A 27351-nucleotide genomic window follows, 5' to 3' on the forward strand; every position below is an offset into this window, starting at 1 on the left:
ATGCAAGAATAGTAAAACATTTAAAAAATATATATCAAGATAGATGAATGGAAATATTTCTAAACAATGCTAAGTCAAGTAGAGGACTAGGGCACAGAATACTCTCTGTCTTAAACTTCAGTCTACACTGCAAGTTTTAAAGATTAATTATCCCTGGTATACCCACTCATTCAAATGTGACAGATTGGCCATAAAACCTATCCAATTTTCCATTTAGTTTTAGGCTCAGAATAATAATTTGCCTGGGTTGGGAAGGGCACAATCTAATGAATGGCATACACATCAGAATATTCTACAGGAAACTTTCTATGGAGTATTTTCACAAGAAAAGATAAAATTATTATGAACTAGTAAATGTGGAAAATAAAATTATAAAAATACATCTCTACTTTAGAACAGAAATCCCACGTTTTTATTCAGTGGGATTTATTGTTTGCTTTGTCTCTAAGAGAGGAGACATTCAAACCAAGTTTTAAATTTCAAGTGAAATTTCACATTTCTTCCATCATTGGGGACGTTTCTGCTTAATACTTGTTACCACTACTGAATTTTTCATTACTGCTAAAATCCTTGCCATAACCTGAAGAGAAGATAGATTCAGATAGAGTCAGTGCCCGAAACACCCAGTGAAGAGAATGGCTGCACCTCATTAGCTGGCAGTTCATCCCTGTGCCCTGTCCCAATCTTGTGCTGTAATTAACTCTCAGTTGTCCAAACCTGACAACTTCAAGGCATGCTCCTTGCACAACACTGAGAGGGAAACAGGAGGGTTTCTACAATCCTCTCCAAGGCATTCTGTTAAAGATCATTTTCTCTTTCATCAAGAAGTACATGCAGCCAGGAAGAGCACATTTTACCCAGCTTTGTGGTCTCCTCACTCACATTTCCAGTCACCGAGGTTCATTGTTTTCTTCCCTCTTGTTCTCATACTACTCCCCAAGTTCTTTCATTCCCAAATATAAAGGGACAAGTAGATTATACATTTTTCCTATTTTCAGTATCCATTATTCCTCCTGAACACTTCCTCACAATCCTTCTGTTTATGCTTCCTTTTCAAGCCCCCTACACCCCTGCAAAACCACATGGAACAGCTCCTCTCCCTGAATACAGCACTGTGAATTTCCAACTGAACACAGGGTTGTAAAAGAATGATTAAATTAGAAAATTTTATCTGAGCTTATTCACCACTTCCATATCCCAGACGTTCTGACTCTGAGCACACAATGTGCTCATTTGCACAAATCTTATGAGCAGAGTACTGATTCTCTGAAATCTCTAATGACTTCAGTCCTTCAAAGTCATTTGAGCTCTGTCCATCAATTTCCAGCCAAACTTGGGATCAGGCTCTCACAGAGGAAGTATAAAGGCCTACAAATGGTTCAAGGTGGGATTTTTTTTTTTTTAACAAGAAAAGCAAATTTAAATCATTTCAACAGCTGCAACAGTGAAAAGGAAATCGCTTCCACAAACCAGATTACTTCCTGATATCTATCTTGTGAGACTTAGATATTTCTCTAACTTATCCCTGCTACATCTGCTTGTGTTTATCAACAAAAGCATGGCAAGACTGACAGTTTTCTCTTTAAGATGGTGAAGTGAGGGAGTACAGACAAAAAGAATTGCTAGTTGCTTCCACATTTTAAATTAATAAAATTGACTGAAACCACATTGCAAAAATTTATGTGACATCAAATTTTTGTAAAAAGCATTTCTGCTGCTATAATATATGATGCAAATTAAGCTACAGTACTGCAGAGCTGAGTTAATAATACTGATTTTTTTTCCCTTTTAATGCAAAACAATTCATGACACCTGAATTACATTTAAATGCACTACATTTTCCTCTGTATTTTGGGGAATCCTATTTTGAGGAAAAAAATGAGCATGCCAGCATTTAACTGCATGTTGCAGGAACACATCCTGTAAATTGCTACTACACAGATTTTTGTCTAATCAAAATCTTTTAAAACATTCAAAGTTCACACCATCATGATACTCAGAGCACTTCCCCCTCCCCCGTGAAGAGTCATCTCACCAGTGACAGGGCGGTGATGGCAGGGACAGCTCCATCAGGGCAATCACTTTCACTGTAACTACAGGTGTCACTGCAGAAACTCAGAGCTGGTGACACACCTGACCTTCAATAAGGTTTTGCTGTGGCTTTTCCTTTCCTCCTGCTTATACAACCTATGAATATTATCACAATCATGAACCAGAGTTTATTTTCCTACCCTAATGCTGACTGTCATTAAACAGTACTAAACCTAACCGTAACACATAGAATTCCAGTGAAATGGGCTGGCAGCTACAGGACACCCTTTAGAAAAATGGCAAGAAAAGCCCCTCTGGATCATATATCTGAAACAGAACACCTCTATTTCTCACACCATTTGTGTACAGCTGAAACAATGGAGTCATAACCAGAAACCCAAGCAAGGGCTTTGCACTGCCACAAGATGAATGAAATTCTTGTTCTTCTCAAACATACGAATCTAAAATGCTTCAGTGTCCAACCTGCTACAGTGAATTTCAAAATATATATTGCAGACTAGTGGCATAATTGCTTTGTTTTACTTTGGAGGCAAACAGACATGAAATACACCTAATATGCTCTGTAAATATACCCAGCAAAGTCCCAACAAGCCAGTTCTCAACAAAGTCCATCCTGGCAAGTTGGCAGCTTGTCTCCTGATTTGCTGGTCAGTGGTGGGCCAGCTATTTGTTTTATCAAGTTAAACCTCTTGGGATTTACACACCCCAAATACAATGTACTACACATATGGTTCTCGACTAAATCCCTCACAAAATAGCTATTCCATAGATCTTCTCAATAAGAGCACTGAGATTGCTAAAATTACGTTCAGGGATCACCTAGTGTAGTCTCCGTGTTATTCTTAAAGGACACAATATAGCAGGGAAAGTTTTTACATTCACTGTCAGTTTAAAACATTTTAGAGAGTAACTACTCTGTCTAGTTACTTTTGTGCCAGAGAGTAGTGAAACCTCAACAGCTTTCACATCAACCTTTAACAGATTTCAAGAAAACAAGGCAGAAAGAAATCACATTTCCCCTTAAAGCACTAACCATCCTGGAAGGCACAAAAGAGACCACTGCAACTGGGGCCCAACAGTGGTGGGATAACTGCAGAGGGTTCTGCAGATCTTGTCCAAGAAAGGGAAAAGTGGAACCAATAAAGCAGCAGTGAAAGGAAAAACTTCTTGTCAGGCACACTCTGTGCCTGCCTCCAAGTCTTGCATTTTCAGAATGCTAGCAAAGGCAAGAAGGCTTCAAGTACTCCATCTGTACTCACATATGACTCTGACAAAATATACTTTTAAATTACCAAGTTCCTTCTGCCATTTATTTACAGATGACAGTAAGATAAATGAAGAAATCCCAGGCACTGAGAATATGCTCTCTTTTTACTGAGGAACCAAGAAATACCTGAGGCTTTCCCAGGTATCCAGATAGGACGAATTTTCTGACAACTGATGCTTGAAATAAACAAGGACAAACAAACATTTGTAACAGTTTCTCTGATAGATATTGATTGGTCTCCTTCATTCATCTGTGTTTTCCAGCAATTTACCAAAGAAGCTACTGCAGCTCTGTATGTCAGACCTGGTATCCAGCAAAAGCTCACATATCATTTACACACCCCACCATATTCAGTATTTTTAATGTGCATAACAATTTTCACTGTGAGGATATTGCAGAGCAGTGTCCAAAACATTAGGATTTGGGGTCCCACACACTGGCTTTAAGAATGTCTGTGCTCTAATTACATACTGTTTTAGTAAACATGTCTTTAATCAGTGAATTCCAAGCAACACGCTCTTTCAGGCTTGCAGTTTACAGAGAGCTTTCTGCTCTGACTTCAACAAAGGCTCAAACAGATAGCATCCAGAGGTCCATTTCAAAACTAAATTACTTCACAATTAAGGGAAGGAAATAATTCAGATCCAGCCACATAAACTCTCTGTCGCTGGAAGATATCAGCCAGCAGGACATACTAAGGACTGGCAGCTCAATCTTGCAGGTGCATGAGAAGACTCTTCATAAAATTTCAAACCAGATCTCAGAGCCTATCAGGTGGTACTTGTCTATATAAATACATATAAAATACACAGCCCACACACACACCCCAAAGAAAATCTGATGCATAACTTAAGAAAAAGGTACAAAAGAACAAAAGTGTAAGACCAAACGACAAATACATCGTCAGCAAGTTTTATCCAGGCTGCTATAAATGCTACAATCTCGAGTATTTCTAGCTGTAGACTGGATAAATTATCTGACTATAAATTGTGCTTATGTTAACTTTTTTATTCCAGGACTAGGTTCTACTGCAAATCAAACAAGACTTTCAATTTGGAGAGTCATCCTTATCTACAAAAGCAGCTTCTCCATCCCTTCAGGTAACAGGCCTGAACAATCCCTAGCGTGCTAACTTGATAAAAGAACTCAAAGATAATTACCTCTAAGCAGAGAACAAAACATGTAAATTCGGAGCGCAATCAATTTACACTGGGAAAAATCGTCATACAACTAGACACAAAGTAACAGGCAACTGCTGAAAGGAAATACCACAGATTACGACCATTCCCTGCTGCTGAATTCACTCTTAATTTTACCAAAACAACATCAGTGTGGTTGATTGAAAGGTGGTAAAAACCCATTTGTGCTTTTGAACGCTGTTCAATAGATTTTGTAATCAGCTATGAAAACCGCGTACATAATCGGTCCTCAACAGCACGATCTTTCACGACTAAGGTACGGACGTTATTTGGGGTTACTATTTCTTCAGACTTTTTTTGTTTGACATCGCTGAACTGCAAAAACCGATTTGGAAAGCCGACGTCCAGCTTTGTTCAAGGCTCGCACAAAAGGAGGGCGAAGCACCTTATTCCTCGTACCCTTCCCACGACGACGGGCGCTGCCGCTCGCTCCGGCTGGGGCGGCTCGGCACCGGGCCCGGGATTACAACACGGGGAAGGGAGGCAGGAGGGAGGGAGCGCAGGGCCGGCGAGCGCCGCGCCGGCCCTGCCCACGCAGGGACCCGCGGGCCCCGCGCAGCCCCCGCGGCGCCCACCCGGCCCGGCCCGGCGGCGGGCAGCGCCCCCAGCGCCGCGGCGGGGCAGGGCGGCCGGCCCGGGGGCGCTCCCCGGGCCCCGAGCAGCCAGACCGGGGCGGGAGGGCCGCCGCCAGGGCCAGCGGAGTCCGCCTTCGACGGCGCTGCCCGGGGCCGGCGCAGACCCCGCCGGGCACCGCCCAGGCCGGGCCGCCCGACGGCGGGGAAGGGGCATTGGCGGCGGAGGGAGCGCCCCGCGCACCCCCGGCACCAGAGGGAGCGCTGCGGACGCGGCGCTGCCCGGGGCGCCCCGGCTCTCCCCGCCCGGCCGCCCGGCCGAGGCCTCCGCGGCGCGGCCCGCACTCACCGGCGGTGGGGGCTCCTCATCCTCCGCTCGGGGACGGCAGGCGAAGGGGGAGGGGGCCCGCTCCCCGCCGCGCTCCGCGGGCCGTTCCCGGGGCCCCGACGGCTCCGCTGAGACGGGGGCGAAGGCGGGTGCGTGTCGGGCGGGGAGGGCGGGACGGCTCGGCGCAGGCTCCGTGTCCCGGCAGGCGCTCCCGGCGCGTCCCTGCGGGGCGGGGCGGGAGCGAGCCGGATTCCAATCACTGCAGCCGGGCGCGCGCGCGGCGGGGGCCCGCGGGGAGGCGGGAGCGCGCCCGCCGCCCCCGCCCGTCCATCAGCACGTGCCGTGGGCGGGAGGGCTGGCGGGGCTCCCCGGGAAGAAAAGTTGGCCGGGAGGAACCAGCCCGGCCTGCTTTTCCTCCCCGGTAGCCCCTCCGCGGGCGGGAGCGCGGCCCGCAGCCTGGGCCAGCTTGTCACTGGGCGCCCGGGCCCCGGCGTTGTCCTGCCCCGCCGCCCAGCAGCGCTTTCCCCGTGAAGAAGCTCCTCTAGGAAAGGGCAGGAAGGTGTGAGGGAAAAAGTGGCCAAGCCGGTGTCATGGAGGCACTGCTGGCCTTGAAGAGGGTCGAGAAGCGAGAAAAGCACAGCTGCGGCTGGATTTAGCTGCAGGGCCGGGAGGCCCCATCCAGATGCCGGTGGGGTTGGTGCCATGGAAAGCGGACAAGCTGCCAGGATTCACGGAGGAGGTGGGATGGAGGGTTACCGTAGCACTTTTGGTGGGAGTTCAGGGGGGCTGCGTGTGAGCTGGGGTGAGCAGCGAACAGTCAGCGGTGGCAGGCACGTAGGGAGAAACGAGAGACTCGCATGGGCCTTTTGGCTTCGTGGAAAAATAGTTCTGAGAAGGCTGACGTTGCAGTGCCGCAGGAGGGATAGGGTTCTATTGCAAAGGACAGCATTGTTTGCTTTTTCCATTTCCTGTATCTATATAAATATGCCCTGTTAGTTAGATTGGAATAGTAACTTCTGCAGTGAGCTGCTCTGCTTGCTGATAAGGATGCTGAAGGCCATAATTTGCATTGTTTCTTGTTTCAAAGGTCCTTATCATTAGGACAAATTGGAAAAGTAATAATTTGTCTGTCTGTCTTCAAGTGGGGTCTCCCAGCAGCAGTGCAGAAGGAGCTCCAGTGACAAGTGTTCTATGCCAGGCAGGTGGCACAGCTCCCACCTGGGCTGCTGTTTTTAATCCTTCACTCAACAATGTGTCAGCAGTTGTGCTGCTGGTGTCCTCTCACCTTTCACCTGTCCTGTCACCTGGTTACTCTGCATCAAGAACTTTTCACACAAAGCCAGCTACAGTGGGAAATGAAGATCATGGTGAAGATTGTACAGACCTACTCAGTTTCCCTTTGCTGCGCACCAAAACACTCTTTAGGCCTTCAGGACACGCCAGTAATTGCTGGTGTGGAGATGCCTGCCCAGATAAACTGTTTCTAGAGAATAACCAGTTGGGAAGTAATCTGCCTTATTGGTGCCAAATAGCCACATGTGCATATATTGCGGGAGACACGGGCTTGCTTATTTTGTTGACCTCCCCACAGTGTAGCTCCATTTTTGCATGCTAATATCAGATAGGACTTGTAAATGTTGTGTACTCCACTCCGGAGTTGTGACCTCTGAATGTAAGATGAGAACACTGCCTTTGCATTCTGGCTCACACACGTTTTACCCACAGATTGTTAGATGAATGCTTCACTTCTGTACTATCCTACACAGCAAAACAAAAGAGGAAGTAGAACTTCACACCTGTCAGCTTCATAGACTCCTTTAAAATGTAGGCAGGTAAAGGCACACCTAATAATTGTATGTGGCCAGATACTGTGGTGATAGGCATTTGAAAATGCAGGTCTTGTCTTAATAGACTTTTGGAAAATTTTTTCCGATCACCGTCATCCAGAAAAATCTGTCAGTGTCCAAAACAAAGCCAGCCTGCAAGAAAAACAAAATCACAGCTTCCATGCCAAGCAATACAGAACTCCTATGCTTATGTTTATAATTTCAAAGGAAAATCTGAGTCTGCTGTTCTTTCACTCTGTGTACTATCAAATTATAGCAGCAGAATAGACACTCAATATGGAATAAGAATGCAACATGCGTGTGTGTGCTCCCAAGCAGAACTAAAGCTGTTAGTGCTAGCATCTCTTCAGTAATAATGTGTGCCAATACAGTCCAGTGCTCGTCAGATGTTAGATATTGATTCTAAGCCAGGATGCATGAATTTAGCAACAGCCGCTCGCCTTGAAATGTATTTAACCCTTTTTGTGAAATGGATCAACTCTTTTCATCCAGTTCCTGGTGTGAAAATTCGCACATTGCAGAAATTGCTGTCTCAGCCAGTACTTTTCAAGGCACTTGGGCATTGAAGATACCCACAAGTGAATGTCCCTGTCAGGTCAGGAACAGTGTTGCTGAGGATGAAGTTTGTGTTGCTATGGCAAGTAATGCCCATCTCTGCATTACTGAGTGCTGTTAACTCCTTGTCTTAATCACAAAATAAAGTCTGCAACAGTAAACTACATTATAATAATATTTGGGCTGCAGGACACCAAACTGGATCTTGATCTAAAATGATGAATGATTAAGACCTTAGAAAGTATTCAGATTGTGATGGATGTCTGATGAAACATCCCATGGAAAATACTGATGTCTTTCAAAGCAGTGCAATACTTACATTTCCAATATCTCTCCCAGGCTAGGTAGAGAGACCTTTTTAAACCAGAAAGTGAACACTTTAGCTGATGGGCTCTCAGAAGGACATAGGGTTTCAGTGAGCTAGTTAGCAGGAGCAGACATCTTACCTGGCGAGGATTTTAGGAATTTGTAAAAACTCAAGACACACCAGGTTTAGTAACACAAAGTATTTATTTTGTTAATTAAGCAACACTCAAAAAACACTGAAGTATGAAAATCAGAAAATAAATGTAAGTTAATTTGCCATCTGGCCGAGATGAGATGTGGAAGTCTAACATAAGATACAGAAGAAGCAGTTCAAAACGGACTGTCATGATGAAGAGAGCTATATTAGAAAAAAAAGAAAAAAGAAAAAAAAAGTATAGTCTTCCAGCTGCTTTAGCTGCTTTCATTGTTATTTCCTCTCCAGGAATTTCTTATTAGTTCTTGGAATCACTAGGGAACTACAAACTTGAATATCAAAAGAACAAAGAGGTATATATAGGGAGAAGGTCAGCCATGTGATAGGATTTGATCTTTGTAGATCTGTCTTCCCTTCAGTCTCTGGAATTCAGATGTCTTAAATCTGCAGTCCAAATATATTTTTGAGAACTGTTTGCAATTAGATGAGTATTTCTCTGTTACTGTTACAAAAATAAATATCCCATGTTACATATTAAAAGAATATTGCCCTTCAGCCAGGGACACAATTATTTCACTTAATACGACATGAATTTGGCTTTGTCTTGTTTTCAGAACTATTTTACTTGAAAGCATATTCTTTTGATTATAAATTTATTCAGCTGTTTGTTACTTGCAAAAGTCGTGGATTTTGTTAAGTTTTTTAAATGTAAGCAAAACTAATTTAATAAGGCGGAATCAAATCTATGAAGAAAGGTGTTTTTAAAGAGTTTTTGCTAGTGGATCACCAGTAGTAAAGAGGCAAGCCATGTCCAACCTTGAGTCCAACCAGCCTGGTGTGGAACTGACTCCAGGGCAGCATTGGACAGCACTGTGGCAATAATCCAAGGAATCCATGCTCAATGTGCAGAGCATGGGCACAAGGAAACAGAGGTGTTCCCACAGCTCAAGCACTTGGTGTGTTTTGGGGTTACCTGGGGTTCTGCAGGGGATTCTTCCTCAGCCTTGTGCAGGTGGCTGCGGAGGAAGGAGAACGCAATTGGCTGTACCTGTCCCCAGCAGCTGCAGGGTGGGAGCTGATTCCTCACTGGTCTGAGCTGTGGGGAACTGACTCTCCTGCCGTGACAAAGGGCTGCAGCAATGGGAGCACTTTGTTCTGCGAGACATCTTCCCAGTCAAGAACCAAACTTCCTGCTGCTTTTTCTGTTTCTTCTTCCTGTGTCTAGTTGAGCTGTATGGTTTTGTTTTTATGGATTCACATTTACAAAACCCTTGTTGCAGTCTTCTCACTAGGTTGTAATAAACCCTGAAGTAACTCTCCTTTTAAATACAAATTACTTTGTTTTTCTTAAAGCCAGAGCATTAAAAATCTCATCACAGAAAAAGAAAATATTTGTAGGCTCAGCAGAGGCTTCACCAGGGTGCCTCACTCCCATCAGTTTGTTTGGAGAATTAGTAATATGTTTTCCCCTAGATGGATGCACATAAAATCCCAGAAGTCTTCAATTGCTCAGAGAAGATTTAAGTATTTAGATTGTAGTGCTGATTTTAAAATTTATGTTCTGAATTATCAGTCAGTGGTGCCAAATGATCTACAAGGAAGTTTGAATTATACTCCGAGAGAAGCTAAATGTTTGTGTTCCTCCACCTTTTGATACAAGAAGTATTAGTTTCTTTGACAAGCTTGAATAATCCTTAGATCCAAACCCACACTGTATTAACAATTCCTCTGTTAAGCCTGATGCTCAGGCTTTGTCCTGAAACTGGACCAATACTGAAAGTGGAAATGTTTTTAAAAGCTGCTGTTACACAAGGCAAATTCTTATCAATACAGAAAATTTCTGTCCTGATTTGTATGACAGCTTTGTCCTCACAAGGCATGGATTCAAGTGGATGTGTTTCTGGCAGCTGTAGGAGTGGGTACTGTAGAGATTTACAAAGATGGACATTTATGAGACTGAAAATGCTCTGTTCTTCCGAGCTTGTTAAAATGAAACAGATCTGAAACCTATACAAAAGAAATGAATGAAATAATTTCATCACTTCCTTTTTTCTTCTCAGTCTAAACATATCTTTAAACATGAATAAATTGCTGTTAGATAAGAGCAAGTGCAGCAAAATAGTCTCATTCACTTCTTTTTTCATATTCTAGTGAAACCAATATAGGTCTACAAAATAATAAAAGGATATCCTTGTATTTCACCTAAAATGTCTGAAAATATATAATGCAGTTAAAGGCATAGCAATGAAGCTTTTCTCTTAGTCTGTAAGGTGCTTGGATATTAACTGAAACTGCAACTTGAACAAGTTATACAGCTAAAAGCAAATCCCGGAAAACAGTGTATAACTACCTTTGCTTCCAATAAGAAATTGGCCTGCATCTGCAAATCTCTTCATTTGGCAGCTACACCTAATACAGTTTAAACTCTCACTGGCATCAGCAAAAAATTACCTGATTAGAGATGCAGGATTGGATCTAAGATAATAGCATATTAAAAATCCACTATGGATTCAAAAGCTACTAATGGAAATTAAATCCCTGAGAATATAAAATGTTCCAAGCAGTTGAACAGTTTCCATTGTACATACTCAGAATGCTAAAGAATAGCAGCTATTGCATGTGTGACCATCAGGAAACACAGCTGTGCTTCTTTGTGTTACAATTAATTACTTCCGTTGTATATAAAATTGAAAGTATTGGTACTCTGGGGCGGAAAAAGGATATCCTGATACACTGCTCCTATTTCCTTACCAAGGCCTATTACTGAATGTTTCACCATTAATTCACTTACAATGAATTACCCTGCAAGGAATGAAGGAAGGGTTGATTGGGTGGTTAATTGTTATGCTAAAAGCTACTTTTTCTTTGGATTTTCACTCTCCTACGTTTTTATCTCATTTTACTACTTTTTCATGTTCCCTCTTTGATAGTAATTGTTCATTTTTAAGTAGTTGCACTTAATAATGAAGGTCTAAAATAAACATTTACTTAACTATCTTTTGACTTAAAGATTGTTCTATTAATATTTTTTAAGTTACAAGATCAGAGAAAGCACAATCTTTTCACTGTCTCTTAAAGAAATGAACAAAATCATCTCAACTGAAGTATTTGTGGCCAGGTTCTCTGAAGCTGGCACACAGAGATGCAATTTATATTTTTCTGTGCCAGTGAATTTCCCTAAGCTGGAGGGGAATGAAGATTCTTACCCAGAGTTAGGGAGGAGTAGTAACAGCCCTCTGTTATGCTTTTTTTTTTTTTTTTTTGGTGAGAATTGCATAGGAGCAAGAACTGGTTGAGGTTATACTAAATAGGCAAATACGGAGCCTAAGGATATACACTAACCCCAAACTTTAATATTTACTTTTTAATAACTGACTCTTTCTTTTTAGAGAACTTCTAAACAGAGAGCAGCTTCTGTGACTGCTTAGGAAGTCAACAAAGTCTCCAACAACCATCAACCATGTAAGTCTATAAAAGGTGGATAACGTGTTCTCTATTTGTCTCTGAGAATTTAATCTCTCAGGATGTGTCTCCTGTCCTAGAAGTCTGACAGTGTCACCACCAGACTGTTTCAAATCTATTCTAGAATGCAAAACACAAAGCTGAGTAAGTTACATGTGGAAAACATGGAATCCTTCAATGTGAGAATAAATAAATTTTGTCAAATGAGCTAAAACCTTTTCAAGTTTGAATTCAGACTGGTGTCACGATGCTGTAACAGAAGAATGGCAGCTCAGAAGAGCTCCCATTCCAGAAACTGCTTTACATAATAAAAATGGCAGAAAATCACCATCCATGAAACAGCCCTGTTGTCCTTTTGCTGCCACAGCTGGCACTGGGAATACAATCTCAAAGGCAAACTGTGCCCTGCCATTATTTGATAACCACACGGTTTAGATTCAGGTATGCCCTGAGGCCACAGCTAGAACCAGAATCCCTGACTAGCACTCTGGATTTCTTGCAAGGGCTTTTTGGCCAGAAGTAGATGCCGTGTGGTGCACATGCAATAAAGCAGAAACTTTCAATTAGTGTCATTTATATTGTGTATCCACAATAAATCTCAGGAAGTCTGGTATTTGCAGGATGCAGTGGGCTGAATACACTCACATGAGCAGCGCAGCCCACTCTGTCACCTTTTACCCCACAGCTTACAGGCTTGTGTAAGGAACAGGAACTCTGCTCAGGCTTCTCCATATCCATTAATCACATGGAAATTTACAGTATCTTTGGAATCAGTACAGGGAAAAAATTTGCAGGAAGAAAATCTGTCAAGGAATGTGCAGGGGACAGCAGAAGAATATTTTGTTGTGAAAGAATAATACCTGGTCTTTGTTTATAATGCACAAATAAAAATTTTATTCCTGAAATCCTATTTTTTATGTGAAGCCAGATTTTTGGAAAGTGTGCCCCTTTTTTCTGCTTCTACATCTCCTGTGTTATCAGAATTGTGGAGTTGTTACTTTGTAAAGCACAAACACCTAACAGATAACAAAACCCAGGTCTTGAGGTGCACTCAGATTTGTGCATTATTCTTAAGCTATATTCAGTAAATGGACTATATGATAACAATTTAGGCTCACATAAAGCAGGTATGAAACACACCCATTTGAAGGATATCAGAATCTCAGTTCTGAGTGTTTTAATCCACATATATGTCCACACATGCATATAGGAATGCTTGCATTAGTCAACATGAAGATTTCTTTAAATGAAACTAAACCTCGATCCCAGCATTATTTTCCTGTCTACATATGATTAGATCTTAAAATAATTTAAACAATGTAAATCATTCTTTTGTTTTGAAATGAGATCTTTAATTAAGGGTATAGGTTTTTATTAAACCTCCTAAAAATCCAAAACATCCTCTTTAATGTACCATGAGAATAAAACAATCTAGAACAGCGAGTTTTCTGGCTTCAGTGTAGCAAGCAGCATTCATTCCACAAGCACTGGAAGAATCATCACCTTCATTCAATTCAAGGCTATATTTTTATCTATAACTTCTAATTAAAAGAAAATTAAATCTCAACTCTTTTTCAGTAACAGTATGCACAGTAAAACTAAGTAGAAGCAGAAGAATTTCTGTAATATTTTTTTCAGTAATGAAAATAATCTGATTTCTAAAGTAATAAGATTAGAAAATACTTTTGTAGTAGAAGCAGATTTATTAATGATACTTTATGCATACTAATTGATTATTCCTGAACAGTTATAATCTGGAAACTTTTAAAGGAAAAATGTTTTGTTCAAAAGTTTAGCTTTGTTAAAGAAAATCTCTTCTGGTCTTTATTACAGAGAAGATTCTTGTGACTCAGCCTGACAGTCCTTATTAGTACAACACACATTTGTTAGTGTTTTCCTTTGATGTAATCTTCCTAGGAGGGGGAGGAACTGTGTTTTAATAGCTATTCAAGGGCACATTTCATAGGAACACAGCACAGTGTTCCCGAATATATATGCCTGAATATAGTCTGAATCTCATCCACAACTCTGATTTGCCTGTGAGAACAAAGCATTTCATTGTGTATTCAATAATGATTTCAGCAATCTTATTCACACATTCCTTCCTTTCTTAATCAACAGAAACGGGCTGAATTCAAGATGCATGATTGGGGTAGGAGGGGAATACAATGCCAAAGCCTATACTTTTGAAATCACCATTTTCTTCAGAGCAATAATCTCTCTTTAAGAATCTCTGTTAAGAATCCCTTAATGCAACACTTGTCAAGCCTTTTGCACCATGTCCTTTCCTAATGAACTTTGCTCTATTCACTTTTTCCACCCTGTCAGCTGGCATGGTGCTCTGCTTATGCCTCTATTGCTTCCAGTTCCAACAACTGAACTCTCCAGGGATCACAGTGCACAGTTTAGGGAGCACTGTCTTGTGCAAAGGTCAAAGGTCAGAACAGACAATCTGAAAACCAGCAATTTTATCTGACAAAATACTGTGTACGCTCTGGGCATTCTTTTCAATTGCATTTCCTTATGCACACTGTAAACAGAAATCAGGGCTGGAAAATAAAATCAAAAGTGCACAAAGTTGTGATTCCTGATGCTGTACTTGGTAATGGCATCTAAATCCAAGTCTGCCCATTTATCATCTAACTTCTTAATTATATTTAGTATACCTAGTTGTATCTCTAAAATGCCTGTATTTCTGAGGGGTGTGCAACAGGAATGCACAAAATGGCTGTTTTTGTAAAAGACAGTGTTGTATGAGGTCATCCCTTCATTTGTACAAATTTCTTGGCACTAGAGCTCTATGAGGGTGTTTAAAACATTTTGTATATTTTAAGTAATTTTTGCTAAGAAATGGAAGAACACCTACCTGAACTTATGTAGTCAAACTTTGTTTGCAGATGTGTCAATGTAACTGAAGACAGAATTTACCCACTCCTTACAAAGTTACTATAAACAGTATTTGTTGACACAATAAGGTCTGGGACTATACAGGTCTTGCTAAGTTACAACATGTACTGTTAGCAGACTGCATCTTTTAAGCATACTAATATTTGTTTAAAGCAGCGTTATTTGGTCAATAAAATATTCAAGACTGATATACAATAAAGTTGAAACCAATGCTTTTAATTTTTATTTTCAGGTCTGAAGTAGAGAGTACAAGCTTGAGTATGCTTTCTTACTGATATTACATGGCTAAAAGCTGTCAGCTGTTCACATGGCATATTAATAAATATACCCAAATCATAAAGTTTAAACTGTATTTGCACATTGCTTTTATTACTAGACTGTTTTATTCATGTTGGCACAGATAATCCATGCAACGTAATTACTCACATCTCATAAACCACCAGACATTCTGTTCTGAAATAACCAGCAACTTAGGAAAAAATATCTATCTAAAAGCAAGGGCACTTGTGGCATCAAGTCAACATGTCAAAATATTATAAAACCTAGACTTCTAATATATGATCACTGCAGGCAATAAATCACTCAGTTTCAAATTTTGATGTTTATAAATACTAAACAAATTAATATCCACTATCAGGAGACAAATATTGCAAACAAACATTAGTGTGCCCAGCATTAGACACTAATGAGTGTGTTCAGTGCTGTGGACATTCACATTATTAAACATAAATACAAGTAATCTTCAGCAAAACATTTCACCCAAAGTACTGACCACTGAAGGACCAATGGAAAATATTTTTCCTTGTTTTGAATTGATTTTAGAATTGTGTAATGTGTGAATCTAATATAGTAAAAACTAATGAAAAAAAGTCCTAAGATTGTTTTATTTTGTCCAGATAATAAAAGTAGCCTTCTTTGGAAACATTTAATTTGCCCTGTTCTGCAAAAAAGAACCCCAAAAGAGAGAAAAGAATTTAAAAAAGCTTTTGAATCCTTTGACTGAAAAGTTATTGAACACTTTTTAGTTAGACAAAAGACTGATCTTTTAAATTGATCATTCAGAGGTACAGTATCTTTGATTTACTGGGTAAAACCTCACATTAATTAGAATTAAAAGAAATATTCAAAAGAACTTAGGACTTATCCCAGGCATTTCTTACAAGACATAAAACATAATCAAGTACACATTATTCATTTTGCATATTTTTGTACATTATTTTCAGTGATAGTTCAAAGGCCATTTTCTGAATTTAGAGATACATATATTATTATATATATATATATATATGCATTTTACCCTCTCCCTATCACAAAAGTGACGTAGCAGAAGAGTATCAGCAGTTATGTGGTATTCTACCCCTGTGAAAGTTAAAATGCTACATTATTTATTCACGAATTTCTGGTTCAGATATGTGCAAAAATTATATCCTAATATAGATATCAAGGGCGGGTACGTGGATTCCCTGTTTTTGGACCACATTATGAAGCAGCACAAGTCATAACAGGAAAATTTTATTACATGATAATCCTCAGGGTATCTCTGTTCTTCATTCAGAGATATCACCGTAGCTCATATAGTGCTATGTAAACTCGCTTTAATCTCACTCGCTCAGGCACCAGCTGGAGGCAGGGCATGCAGCGCAGCTTCTCCGCCCAAGGAAATCTTCAGGACTCTCTCAAGCCAGCACGGCTCCCTCTGAGGTCTGCGCTGCTGCCCCCCTGCAAGCCAGCTCAGCCCTGCTTACATACCCTGCATTCCCTTCCCTGCAGTCCAGGCTTCAGATTTACCAGATTGTATCCTTGCTCACCCCTCTGAACGTATTCAAACCACCTCTCTGGGCTATCGGGAGCTACTTCCACCCTTATTTCTTACTTGGAGCCCTCTCCCTGACTGTGGTGAGTCATCCTGGCTGCCCCCCACCCCACCTCTACTCTGACCTGCCGGCTTGGTGAAACCGGCCTGACTTGGCTGCTCCTCCCCTCCAAGCCCTGCCTCAGGACGGGCTTCCCGTGTCCTCAGTGCCTCATCTTTCGCCACTCAGGGAGGCCCGCAGAGCCCCTGCATTCCGGCTGTCTCAGGTTCTCTCCCCGGTGAGATGCCAGCCTCTCCTCCCCTCCCCTCCCCTCTCCTCCGGGCAGGCCCCGATTCCCACACCCCGCCCCACGCCGGGAACTCCGGCTGCCACTTCTGCCCTACGCAGGGACCTGGAGGAAGCTCAGCCCCAGCCGTGCTGCCTGCCAGCGGCTTCCCAGACTCTACTCCTCCCTAAGCTGCAGCCCGACATGCCTGGCCAGATCCTAAAATGATTTATCCTTCGTGCTGCCACGGAGAGGAGTCTTACAGGGACACGGAGGGGGAAGGTGGAGGGGAGAATGAGACACACACATAAACACACGCGGATCAGAGGGGAAAGAGCCCGTGAAATTCTCCTGAAGCATCATCACAAGCCCTTCCCATGGAGCCTGACTCCCTGTTCTGATGTTGCAGTCAGAGATTAGACCCTGTCAGTGGCCAACACTGACACAAATCTGCCTAAAGAATATCTTCAATGCATTCTCAGGAGAGAGTATGCTGATGTGAATTCTCTCAAAGAACAATTAATAATAAACAGCATTTTTTCGAATGGCACTGAAAAATGAAAAGGAAATGTAGAATTTTCTCACTTGTGTGAATATGTCTTTAATGAAGTCAAATAGGAGTGGAAAAATATTTAACTTCCATAATTATGATTTATTCCTCTGGAGAATATTATGAGCCAGATTTTTGGATTTTATAATCTGTGAGACCGTATTCACACCAGCCCAGCACCAACTGAAAACAGAAAATTTGCTTACTTATAGAAAAAAAGAAAAAGGAAAAAAAAAAAAAGGAAAAAAGGGCTTTGTGTATAATGTACTAGTGTTTAAGAATAATTCATGCATACAAAAATCTGACCCTGTAGCAATGGAGATCAGATCACTGCTAAGATCAGTGAAAACTAAGATACCTACTGAATAAATACAAGTCATACATGTCAAAACTGCCACAGGCAGTTCACGCTGTTATTTTTGTCCAAGATGCAGACTGCCTGCAGCTAACTTAGCTCTTATATTAGAACTCCAAATTTCATTTAATCCTCCCCCAAGCTTTGGATAGTTTTTCATCCCTTAAAAGACACACAAATGAAATGGGCATTACCCATGGGAGGGACAAGACAGACAATGTTATGTAATTTTTTGCTACTCAGAACACAAGGTAAAATAGGTGCAGATGACACCAGCATGTGGCCCACAGAAAGCATCCTCAGCCTCAGAAGTACTAATTCAAAACTGTCAGTACTGCAAGCTGTCAACACACACATCGTAATTCTCACTTAAATGAGTTAATAAGCTTGAATGGTGATCAGACTTTCCATCTTAACTCCATCAGACAGAACTGCTGTCTCAAATATAAAATTGATATTCAAAAATTCAAAAGTATTATCAGTACTACAGGTATTGCTCATTTGAAAGAAAGAGTTTTATAAAGAACTGTTTGACTAACTTGAAAGTTATTTTCAAACTATTAGGATCGATGCCTGTATGGTTATTAGAAAAGATGACTGTATGATTATCCTCACTGTTAGAACATAGCTACTGCTTTCCAATGGCAAATACTGCTACAATTCATGATGTGTTGCATTTAAATTAAGGAAAGGAATAGAGTATGTGCCTGCTACCTTAAGAATTTTTGATCATAATTCATTCACTTTAGGAAAAAAAAAGCCTTTTTCCTAATTATGTGAGATACAGTAGGGAACTTTTGCAAGCTATTTCCCACAACCTAGCTGTGCTAGATGGATGAGTTTCTTCTGACCTTCACCGGTGTGAAGGTCCAGACGTAGGTTCCTACCTCCCTCTGATATCAGTGGGAATTAGAAACCAAAGCAAGATTGAATCTCCTTTTCTGCAGAAGGAAAGGAAAACTGGTTTTGAATTAAAAGTTGGCCTTTCCAGCCAGCTCTATTCCATTCAGTGTAAGAGCAATTCAGAGAAAGCCAGTTGTCCTTTTCCATTATGATTTGAGAGTGAATTATCTACTGTGCACATAGAAGCCAAGTGCACTAGCAAGGCTGACCCAACCATTTTATTTTCAAACTGTTATGGATTGTCACCTAGGCTTCCCACCTACATATGGATCCAAGGAAGACTTGTTATTTGGAAAGAATCTAAAATATCTGGTGCTATGAGGTAGCACCACAACACAATGGAATAGCATTCACTTTTCCTAGAGGAAGCCCTAATCTATTTTATTTCCCTTTGAAAGCTATGGCCTTTGGTTCTACAGATGACTGTACATATGGCACTTACTCATTATTGCTGTGAAAGAAAAATGACCTAATACAGAAGTATTTTCCCAGTTGTTTTTAAACACCAGTGTGTGGTCTAAGCAGTAAAACTGCTGCGGGTAGTTAGCTTAAAACTATATTTGCACATTACTTTTTATATTAAGGTTTTTAGTTAATTTCAATATTTCTGCCATCTGTTGCTCTAATAATGGATTAGTGCATTAGTTCACTTGATATTGACTGTTCATTCAATAGGTTTTTGTATGAACTTTGCAAAAAGCACATTCTGCATTTATGAAAGAGGATAAAGTTAAACTCGAGAAGTACCAACTTCTAGCTTTTACCGAGAGAAATGCTAGCCATGGTTATCAACTTTATGATTGCCCAGTCAGTCATCTGTTTTACCCCAGCATTACTGACTACCAACTCTTCTTTTAAACATTGATGGCATGGGCATGCTTCTTGCACAGTGGCTTGTCCTTCTTGGAGTAGAATGGCTGACCTTCCAAATTCACATGGCAGACCTAAAATTAATAATAAGTGCAATCAGGAATAATTAAAGAAAAAGGGATAAAGATGTGACTATCAGTTTCAGCTGTACTGATCTTCTGCCTATGCATTTCTTTGGTGATCTTTAGGAGTTATGGATTGATTTGCTGTTGATTTAACCCACTGAAGGAAATAAAGTTAGGTCCTTAAAAAGAACCCTACTGTGAGAATTGCATATTAACAACATATAATAAAACTATCACTCCCACAGAAAACAGGGTAGCTAAGGCAAATGAACAAGCAAAAAAGAAACATGAAATATTCAGAGAAAGTATCTTTATAAGTGATCAATATTTATAAGTGATTAAAAGCTGTTACCTTGTGAAGGAAACTTGCTTAATGTTCCATGTTGGAACTTCCAAAATATTTAAGTTTTCACAGGACACATTTTTGCAAAGCTAGTTTAGCTTCGGATATTTATAAACATTTCTATACTGTCAACTATTCTACCTAATTTTTAGACTTAAACAAACATTAGAAATTGCCACTGTTGGTTTGGTGTTGCCAACATACTATTTTTAGCTGATTAGAGATTCTAGATATTATTACTTTTGGAATAATATGTTGCAGATCTGCTCAGTGGTATTAGAACCAGATGAAAGTACTGTTTATCATATGGATTTTTCTGCTTTGTGTGCAGTGTGTGGGAATATGTGGGCCACATGCTAGAGCTACGTGCACACCACAGATTGATGAGTTTGACCAACTTCTATGTTAATTACTATTCCCACTCTCTAAACAGACTTCTTTTTGCAAGTTTCAACAAGCATTCAGCATGGAAATACAAACTTCACTGCTTTGTAAGTAAGATTATGGTTATACTGTTCGGTATGGTGTTAATTTACTTTCAGTCTTGCCCTATCTTTATTTGGCAAACACTGGAAAGAATAACAGCAATAGTGCTCTTTACTACTGTATATAATATCTAAAAGTGGATGTGTTATTAGAAAACACTCATGATGGTCAAATTTCATAATTCTAGTGAAAGTTATGGAGAAGATAAATTACTCCTATCCTTCTCCAAATGCAAGTAAAAAATTAGATTCCATCCCTCTGCATCCTTGAGCATGTTACCAGTTATTGCTGCTTTTAGGTTTTCTGGTGTTACTACACAATTTAAGAGTATAAAGGAACGAGATAGTATTTCTTGTAGAACCTACAGCACAAATGAAACAGGTGTCATGCCAAGTGTGTCCAAGAGCTTCAATGAATTTATCTCCAGCTTCAACAGGATAATCACAGCCATGACATTTTGTGCTGAACAAAGCAATATAATCTAAAATGAAACAAAAAGAAAACTTAGACCAAACTCTTAACATAATCATACTAAGTCCAAAAGAAATAGAACATTTCAAGACAGTGAATGTTTTGATTGTTTTTACTCAGATTCCTACTACATTTACTGAAATAATCCTACTGAAATTTGCTTTTCTTTCATTATTTAATTAGTAGCACAGTCCAGAATCCCCCATTAGTGTAACATTTATCATTACAAATGTAGAAGACATACAAAAAGTCCATGGAATTTGAAGTTATGTTTCTCACATTATTTTCAATTTAGCTTTAGTATATGTGGAATCTGTTCATAGGACAAATATGGTTATACAAAAGAGTCTAATGACAAGGGAATGTTACAAGTTTCCATGCCTGGATTAATGCTCTTTTTCCATAAGGAGAGAAAGTTATGGAAACCCCATACTGGCTGATTAATACGTCTTTACTTTGTCAAGTGTGATTTGGATAGGCTTGACATTGAAAAATATTAGTGGAAATTCCAAAGGTATATGGAATTCATGAGAATTATTTGAAGTTCAGACAAACCCTCCAATTTTAAAGGGTAGGTACCCAGCCAGTCATGCTATATGGCTTTTGTTCTTCACCAAGAGCTACTCTGACTTGTAAAATCTGAATTGCATAACCATAAGGAAGGAATCTCCAGAGATAAGTAGGCCATGAGCTCACTGAACGCACCAAGGGAATACAGAGGGAATACCAATTAAACATTAACCTCCTTCCTGCCTATGTCAGGCAACTTGTTTGCATGGCAAGTACCATTTTGGGAAAACATGGCATTTTTTTTTCTTAGTTGGCAAGAAGCAGTTTGTTGCAGCAGCCAGGAAGCAAAATCTGCACTAGCATGTGCTGCACATCTGTGCAGAGCTATCTTCTCGTAAGTGTTGGCTGAGAAATTCTAGGGTGAGGCAACAGCATCAGAGGTCACAGCTCCAGCAACTCAGTGGGATTGTGGGCAGCCCTAGAAGAATAATTTTTCATTTCTGGTGAGCAGAGTCTACCAAGGAGGGGAGTGGAACAAGGGAAGATGTGTAGGGAAAAAAGTACGAAGTATGATAATACAGAAGGGAGAGAAGTGAGGGAAGGCATTGTGGACACTGAGGCAAAGACCAGCGCTCTACCATTCTCTCATATAAACTGGAGAAAAATACAGAGACACAACACTTGTATGTGTGGAGAGAGGAAACAAAATCCATGCAGGATGGGTATCTGATATTATTTTGTTCATCAGCTGCTTTATTCTTGCGTTGCTTCCATGAACACAAAGCACACAATTACTGTGCAGAACTGTCCAGACTGCCATACCTTTCTCACAGTAAGGCTCACCATCCTCCATGTGGAACAGGCTATTCCCAAATGGTTTCTTACAAGCAGCACAGACAAAGCAACTTGTGTGCCAAGTCTGTCTTAGGGCATGCATCACTTCCTGTAAAACAAACAAACAAACATACAAAAATCTCCAGCAGACTAGCCAGCCCTGCAACTTCCTCCTGGAGAACAAACACAAGGCAGAGATGCTCTAAATTCTTCCCTTCTGTATCAGCCAATTTTCCTTCTCAAAAGAAAGAATTATGACAGAAATTGGGCTCCTTTTGGAAAGAAAGAGGAAATAGGACTGCAAGCTTTCTAGAACAATGTATTTGCCAAAGTAAAACAACATGGTTCAGCCAGCAGTTTGTATCAACATGCCCAGTCACTGTTGTAGAAGTGATTCTGCACAAAGATTCTGATTATTTTCTCTTTTGTTTTGCCACAGCCAGTATGAACGCTTCGATGCAAGAGTACGATTTGTTAAATAAATTTCAAAGAGTCATTTTCTAAGACCAGGAATAAGTGGTGTAAATTTGTTGCTTCAAAATAATCTAGATTCTGTAGCAATTTTTTTATGCTTCTTACAAGAATGATTCACAAACTAATGTAAAAATCTAAAAAAAAAAAAAAGGGAAGGTTCTTTTAACTTATGTGATTAGTAAAAATGAATCTGCATGTCTGTCCCTAGTCCATGTGTTTATCACAAAAAAAACCCCAGTTCTGTGCAACAAAATTCTCCTCAGAGTATTTGAGTACATCTAGATTTTATCAGCTTCTTACTTCTGTTCTTACTTCTGTCCAGTATGGAGAAACCTCTATTCCTGATTCATTCTTTTGTCATAATGAAGTCTTCCAAGTCCAAAAGCTGCTGTACTGGGCTCTGATACACAGTTACCTGCTAATTTGTCAATCTTACATGTAGCCATGATGATGTTTGTCAGTGTATCTGTCCAACTGCCCAGATTTCCAAGGGCCAGCTGCGTAACTGATGTAAATTAACTTTGTTAACTTCAGTGAAACAGCAATGATTTATACCAGCTGAGAATCTAGATCCTATTTTATGTTGCTTCCAATCATACACATAGACTCTCATTCACATCTGATTATGACAAAATGGATTGAAGTCCTCTTTCAATGCTTTCAATCCAGTGAATAGACAAAATAAGTCTAATTTAGAGTTGCCATATATCTCATTAGAGAATCACCATTTGAGATTCATTAACTTCTGTTACTGTTTGCAAAACAACTATTGCTGATAAATATGTTTGGATCCATTTATGAACCTCAGTGAGGTAAGAAGCAAAAATAGCTTGAGAAATCTTATTAATATAAATAGAGGCAGCTGGCATCTTTGCTATTTTCCTGATGAAAATCCATAATGGGAAACTGATTTGTGCCAGCATTCATTAGGTAGGTTAAGTCAGCACTCTGCTATAAATTACTCCTTCTGCTGCAGTAGCAAACAAGACTTGGTTGGAGCCAGAGCTTCACCATCGATGTCTGATGCTGCCATTGCTAACTGGCAGTTGCAGAGAAGAGCATCTGTAATGCCAACATTTAGACAGACGTCAAAAGGTGACAGCTAAGCAATGAAAAACCAGTGGGGGTCTCATTGCTTCCTCATTTGAGTCACACATTCACTAGAACTGCATGCATAAATACACTGCTAAAATTATTGATGGTATTCCAACCTCACCACCATCTAAGGCAAGTGGAGAGCAGATTAAATTGTACATTTACTTGTACATGACTCCTTTAAGACAAAGTGGCATTTCTGGCTTTGTGGAATTCAGATCTTTGTATTTATTCTGTATTTTCTTAACTATAAGAAGCAAGCAGAATTCTTCAACAGCTGTGCTGCTAACTAACAGTGAGGTACAGCAAGAGCAATAGGCCTCTTCCCAACATCACTGATTTTTCTACTGAAATTTTGACTAAGTCCTGTGTAAGAAATAAAAATCCAGTTCAAGTTTCTTACTACAAGGAAGAGAGAGATAAAAGTTACATAGTGGGTATCAGATAGCAAAAAACCACCTAGAAAGTGTTACTTATTTTACATCAGTGAGATGGTACCTGGGTTATATATTCTGTCTGTGAGCTCAGTAAGGTACAGAAATATCCAAGCCTTCAGATGAATAAAAATTACTATAAAATAACGTGTTTCTCATTCTGAAATAATCAACAAGCTGGGAAATAATTAAAAGGATGAAATAATAAAACATCTACATTCACTGCTTACAGTCTAAACTATTTCATTATTTCAGAGATCCACACAGTTGCAGAAAGGGTTAATCTTGTTCTCTTACCCCCATAATCTTAGTGTGGCATCTGGCACAGGTTGGTGCAAAGAACTGTTCATAGCAGCGCTCACAGTACACACTGTTCTGCTCCTCCACAAAGCACATGTCAGCCAAGGATGTCTTGCAGTAAGCACAATTGAATTCTTCTGGGTGCCAAGAGCGACCCATGGCTACCAGGAAAGGACCTCTGGAAACAATTGTAATTGTCTTATTTGTATTGCAGAAAGAAGGTTGAATGATCCTGATTGCAAACTCACTTTGTCAGACACCAGGTACACATGTAAGAAGCTACTTGAATCATGAGGTGCATATGAAAATAACATTCAGAAACCTGAATAGAAGAGTTTTTTTCTAAGACTATTACTCAAAACACACTGGTTAAAACATTACATTATTGTTTGGTATCATACACTGCATTTACAGACAACTGTTGGAAAAATCAATTGTTTTCGTATCTGTAAAACTGTAAGTGGTCTTTGCAAGCAGATGCAAAGAGAATAGGAAAAGGCCAAAGGCAACAGAAGATAATGCTACTATTTGAAAGCATAAAATAACAAGCAAATTTCCATCCTTACACACCCACACCTCACAAGAGCTACTAAAGTCTCCTGCCTTCTTTCTGTCTGAGAGCACTGCATGCAGCATGTTCTAGAAATGTCAGACTACCAGGTGAAAACTTACTGTTTCATTATGTGGAAGACACATTAAATTCATTTTGGTGATTGACTCTGGTGATTGTAGTTAGATATAGTGATTATTACTGGAATATTTCCATTCCAGAACATATAAAGGGCAATAATCAGCAGTTCCACATCACCAAACTAGCTCCTTGTAGTGGGGAAGACTGTCATTAAACGTGGATTACTTAAAGTTGGACAGCAGTGCATAGGCTAACAGGAGGCACTGATCCAGCAGAATGAATTGGGAGAAATGGGAGAGGCATGCTATGAATCACTGGTAATGGAGTGTGGGCATTATCTTTCTCCAGACACAAAAGCAACAATTACATTTGGCTGCTGTTCCAAAATGCTGCCCAGTTCCTTTTCTCTCCCCAATCCTCCCCTCTGCCCCACTCCCCTAACTCTCCCAATTAAGTTGCATGAACCTCCTTCAAAGGGTTACCTTAGGACCAGAAACCTGTTTAAAATCAAGCGGGGATTTGCTGCAGCGTCCAAGAGCCAAACAATTAGCATGCATAACTTTACAGTGATAAAGAGTGAACCACACAACAACAAAATGAGCTCTGGAAATGTTAAATGAATGAAGCAGACAACGGACATCCCTGCTAGGTAACTGAACGGAGTCTTGGGCTCTGGAACTGTATATTAATGTACAATGATCAGCCTCTCTGATACTTCTTTTCCTGCTTCATCCCTCTTCAAAGGCCCATGACCTTACCGAATGATGCTGTTACAGTGCCCACAGAGAGGAGTTCGGCTGCTGGCTGGAAAACGCTCCGCCCTCTGAACTGTTCCCCGGGCTAATGCAGGGGGCTGGGAAGAAGTTGGAACTGGAGACGGGTAAGCAGAAATTGTGGCAGGAGATGGCACTGGAACACCCCTTGGTAGGATGTGCTTTGTGACAGTGGTGGTGGATTTTCCAGGTGCAAATTTCTGGGAAAAGGAGTCGTCTGTTACCCAGGGAGGGCGACTCGCAGGCTCCGTGTTGGCAGGGGTGTAGGAATGAACTGGTGCTGGCGCTGTTTTAAATATCCCAAAAGAAACCAAGAAGGATTTTAAAGTCTTTTTCTTCTACTGTCAATACAGCAACACTTACCAAAGGGTACTCCAGGACACACATACATTATAAACTTTAGGTGATAGCTAATTATGGCCTGTCCCATTGCTGCTCATTTATTCTGGGCTGAAGCCAAGGGTATCAGCACTATCACTGATTTCTAATGTACAAGAATTACAGAAATCATTGCCTACTGGCTTTTACAGATTTTATGGAGATCATTGTCAAGATCATCTCTTAATTTTCTAGTAGTAATGGATATGGCAATTCTGTGATAATTTCAAAGACTGTCATATACTCTGTTTAAGATAAGGTTAAAAATAGAAAAGCCAGATGATATAGCAAAGTTTTAGATAGAATTCCCCAGATTTTCAGTAAGTTATGCTCAACTTTTTATCTCATTATATTAACTGAAATACAACATGTTCTACAGATGTCACTGTTATCTATCATTTGTAGGTTTATTCCTAGGTTTTTGAAGAAAAACAGGCTCCCACAGGGAACACAGAGATAGAGAGCACTGGAAGCAATACTGAGGGAGACAATTCAGCTCACATGACCAGCAAGATAAAGCAAACAGCACTTAGAGAAAGGCCAGACTTGTGGTTATGACTGATCTCAGTTGAGTTCTTGGCTGTGCCACAAACTTCCTGTATAACTTTGAGCAAAGCAAAGTGTGTCTGCGCCTCAGTTCCTGTGTGTAAAACAGAATATTATCCTTTATCTCTTCCACCCTTTGACGAGCACATAAAACCTTCAGTGCAGCCTGTCTCCATGTTTGTGTGCACCAGGCTCTAATTTTGGGTGGAGCTTTATCACATTAAAATAAGCAGGAGCCAGGGGCTGCACATACTGACAAGTTTTCCCATTGCCCTGTTCTATTCAAAACGTCAGATTTTGCATTATGTAGGACTGAAGTTACTACCCAAGAAACAGCCTCACTCTGCCAAGTACAGGAGCACTAAAAGCACTAAATTTCCTTTTGCAAGGAAAACAAAGCAAATTATTATGAAAAGAAGCTTAGACAGCTGAAGTGTTTTGCCCAAATGAGAGAGCACAGTTTTGGAAGCCAGTTTTCCAGGAGTCTGGGCAAACATTCCGTACAGTAGATCCCAGCACTAAGAAAATCATGACCAAATACAACATGTATAGGCTTAAGGGGCTTGCAGGAGGTATTTCAGCCAAGAGGGTTCTTCTGAAAGTAA

General features: G+C 40.4%; 3 protein-coding genes across 14 annotated transcripts in view; 1 reads left to right on the top strand and 2 right to left on the bottom strand.

Moving 5' to 3' along the window:
• BMPR1A (bone morphogenetic protein receptor type 1A) overlaps positions 1-5618 on the bottom strand; it is a 73757-nt gene extending 68139 nt beyond the window's left edge. The window contains exon 1 of the mRNA XM_086900907.1: positions 5440-5618. The gene's annotated coding sequence lies outside the window, so the exon portion shown is untranslated. The remainder of the gene's footprint in view (positions 1-5439) is intronic.
• LOC147651946 (uncharacterized) overlaps positions 1-27351 on the top strand; it is a 45261-nt gene that overhangs the window by 12458 nt on the left and 5452 nt on the right. Inside the window, exons 2-4 of one of the 7 annotated variants that reach the window (XM_086900913.1) lie at positions 4336-4419; positions 11670-11742; positions 25794-25880. In XM_086900913.1, the coding sequence (XP_086757039.1) occupies positions 4336-4419; positions 11670-11680 (95 nt within the window). In that variant the 3' untranslated portion in view covers positions 11681-11742; positions 25794-25880. Of the gene's footprint in view, positions 1-4335; positions 4420-5478; positions 5568-5733; positions 6158-11669; positions 11743-12427; positions 14997-25793; positions 25930-27351 lie in introns of those variants that run through there. The other 6 variants (XM_086900915.1, XM_086900912.1, XM_086900914.1 and 3 more) reach the window with 6 other exon arrangements.
• LDB3 (LIM domain binding 3) overlaps positions 14850-27351 on the bottom strand; it is a 116270-nt gene continuing 103768 nt past the window's right edge. For all 6 annotated transcript variants that reach the window (XM_023930277.2, XM_086900905.1, XM_023930280.2 and 3 more), the window contains 5 exons: positions 25808-26108; positions 24416-24596; positions 22104-22224; positions 20666-20781; positions 14850-19480 (listed from right to left, as the gene is read on the bottom strand). In XM_023930277.2, the coding sequence (XP_023786045.2) occupies positions 19391-19480; positions 20666-20781; positions 22104-22224; positions 24416-24596; positions 25808-26108 (809 nt within the window). In that variant the 3' untranslated portion in view covers positions 14850-19390. The remainder of the gene's footprint in view (positions 19481-20665; positions 20782-22103; positions 22225-24415; positions 24597-25807; positions 26109-27351) is intronic.

This window comes from Cyanistes caeruleus, chromosome 8 (genome assembly GCF_971803275.1).
Source record: "Cyanistes caeruleus chromosome 8, bCyaCae1.hap1.1, whole genome shotgun sequence".
Classification (NCBI taxonomy): domain Eukaryota; kingdom Metazoa; phylum Chordata; class Aves; order Passeriformes; family Paridae; genus Cyanistes; species Cyanistes caeruleus.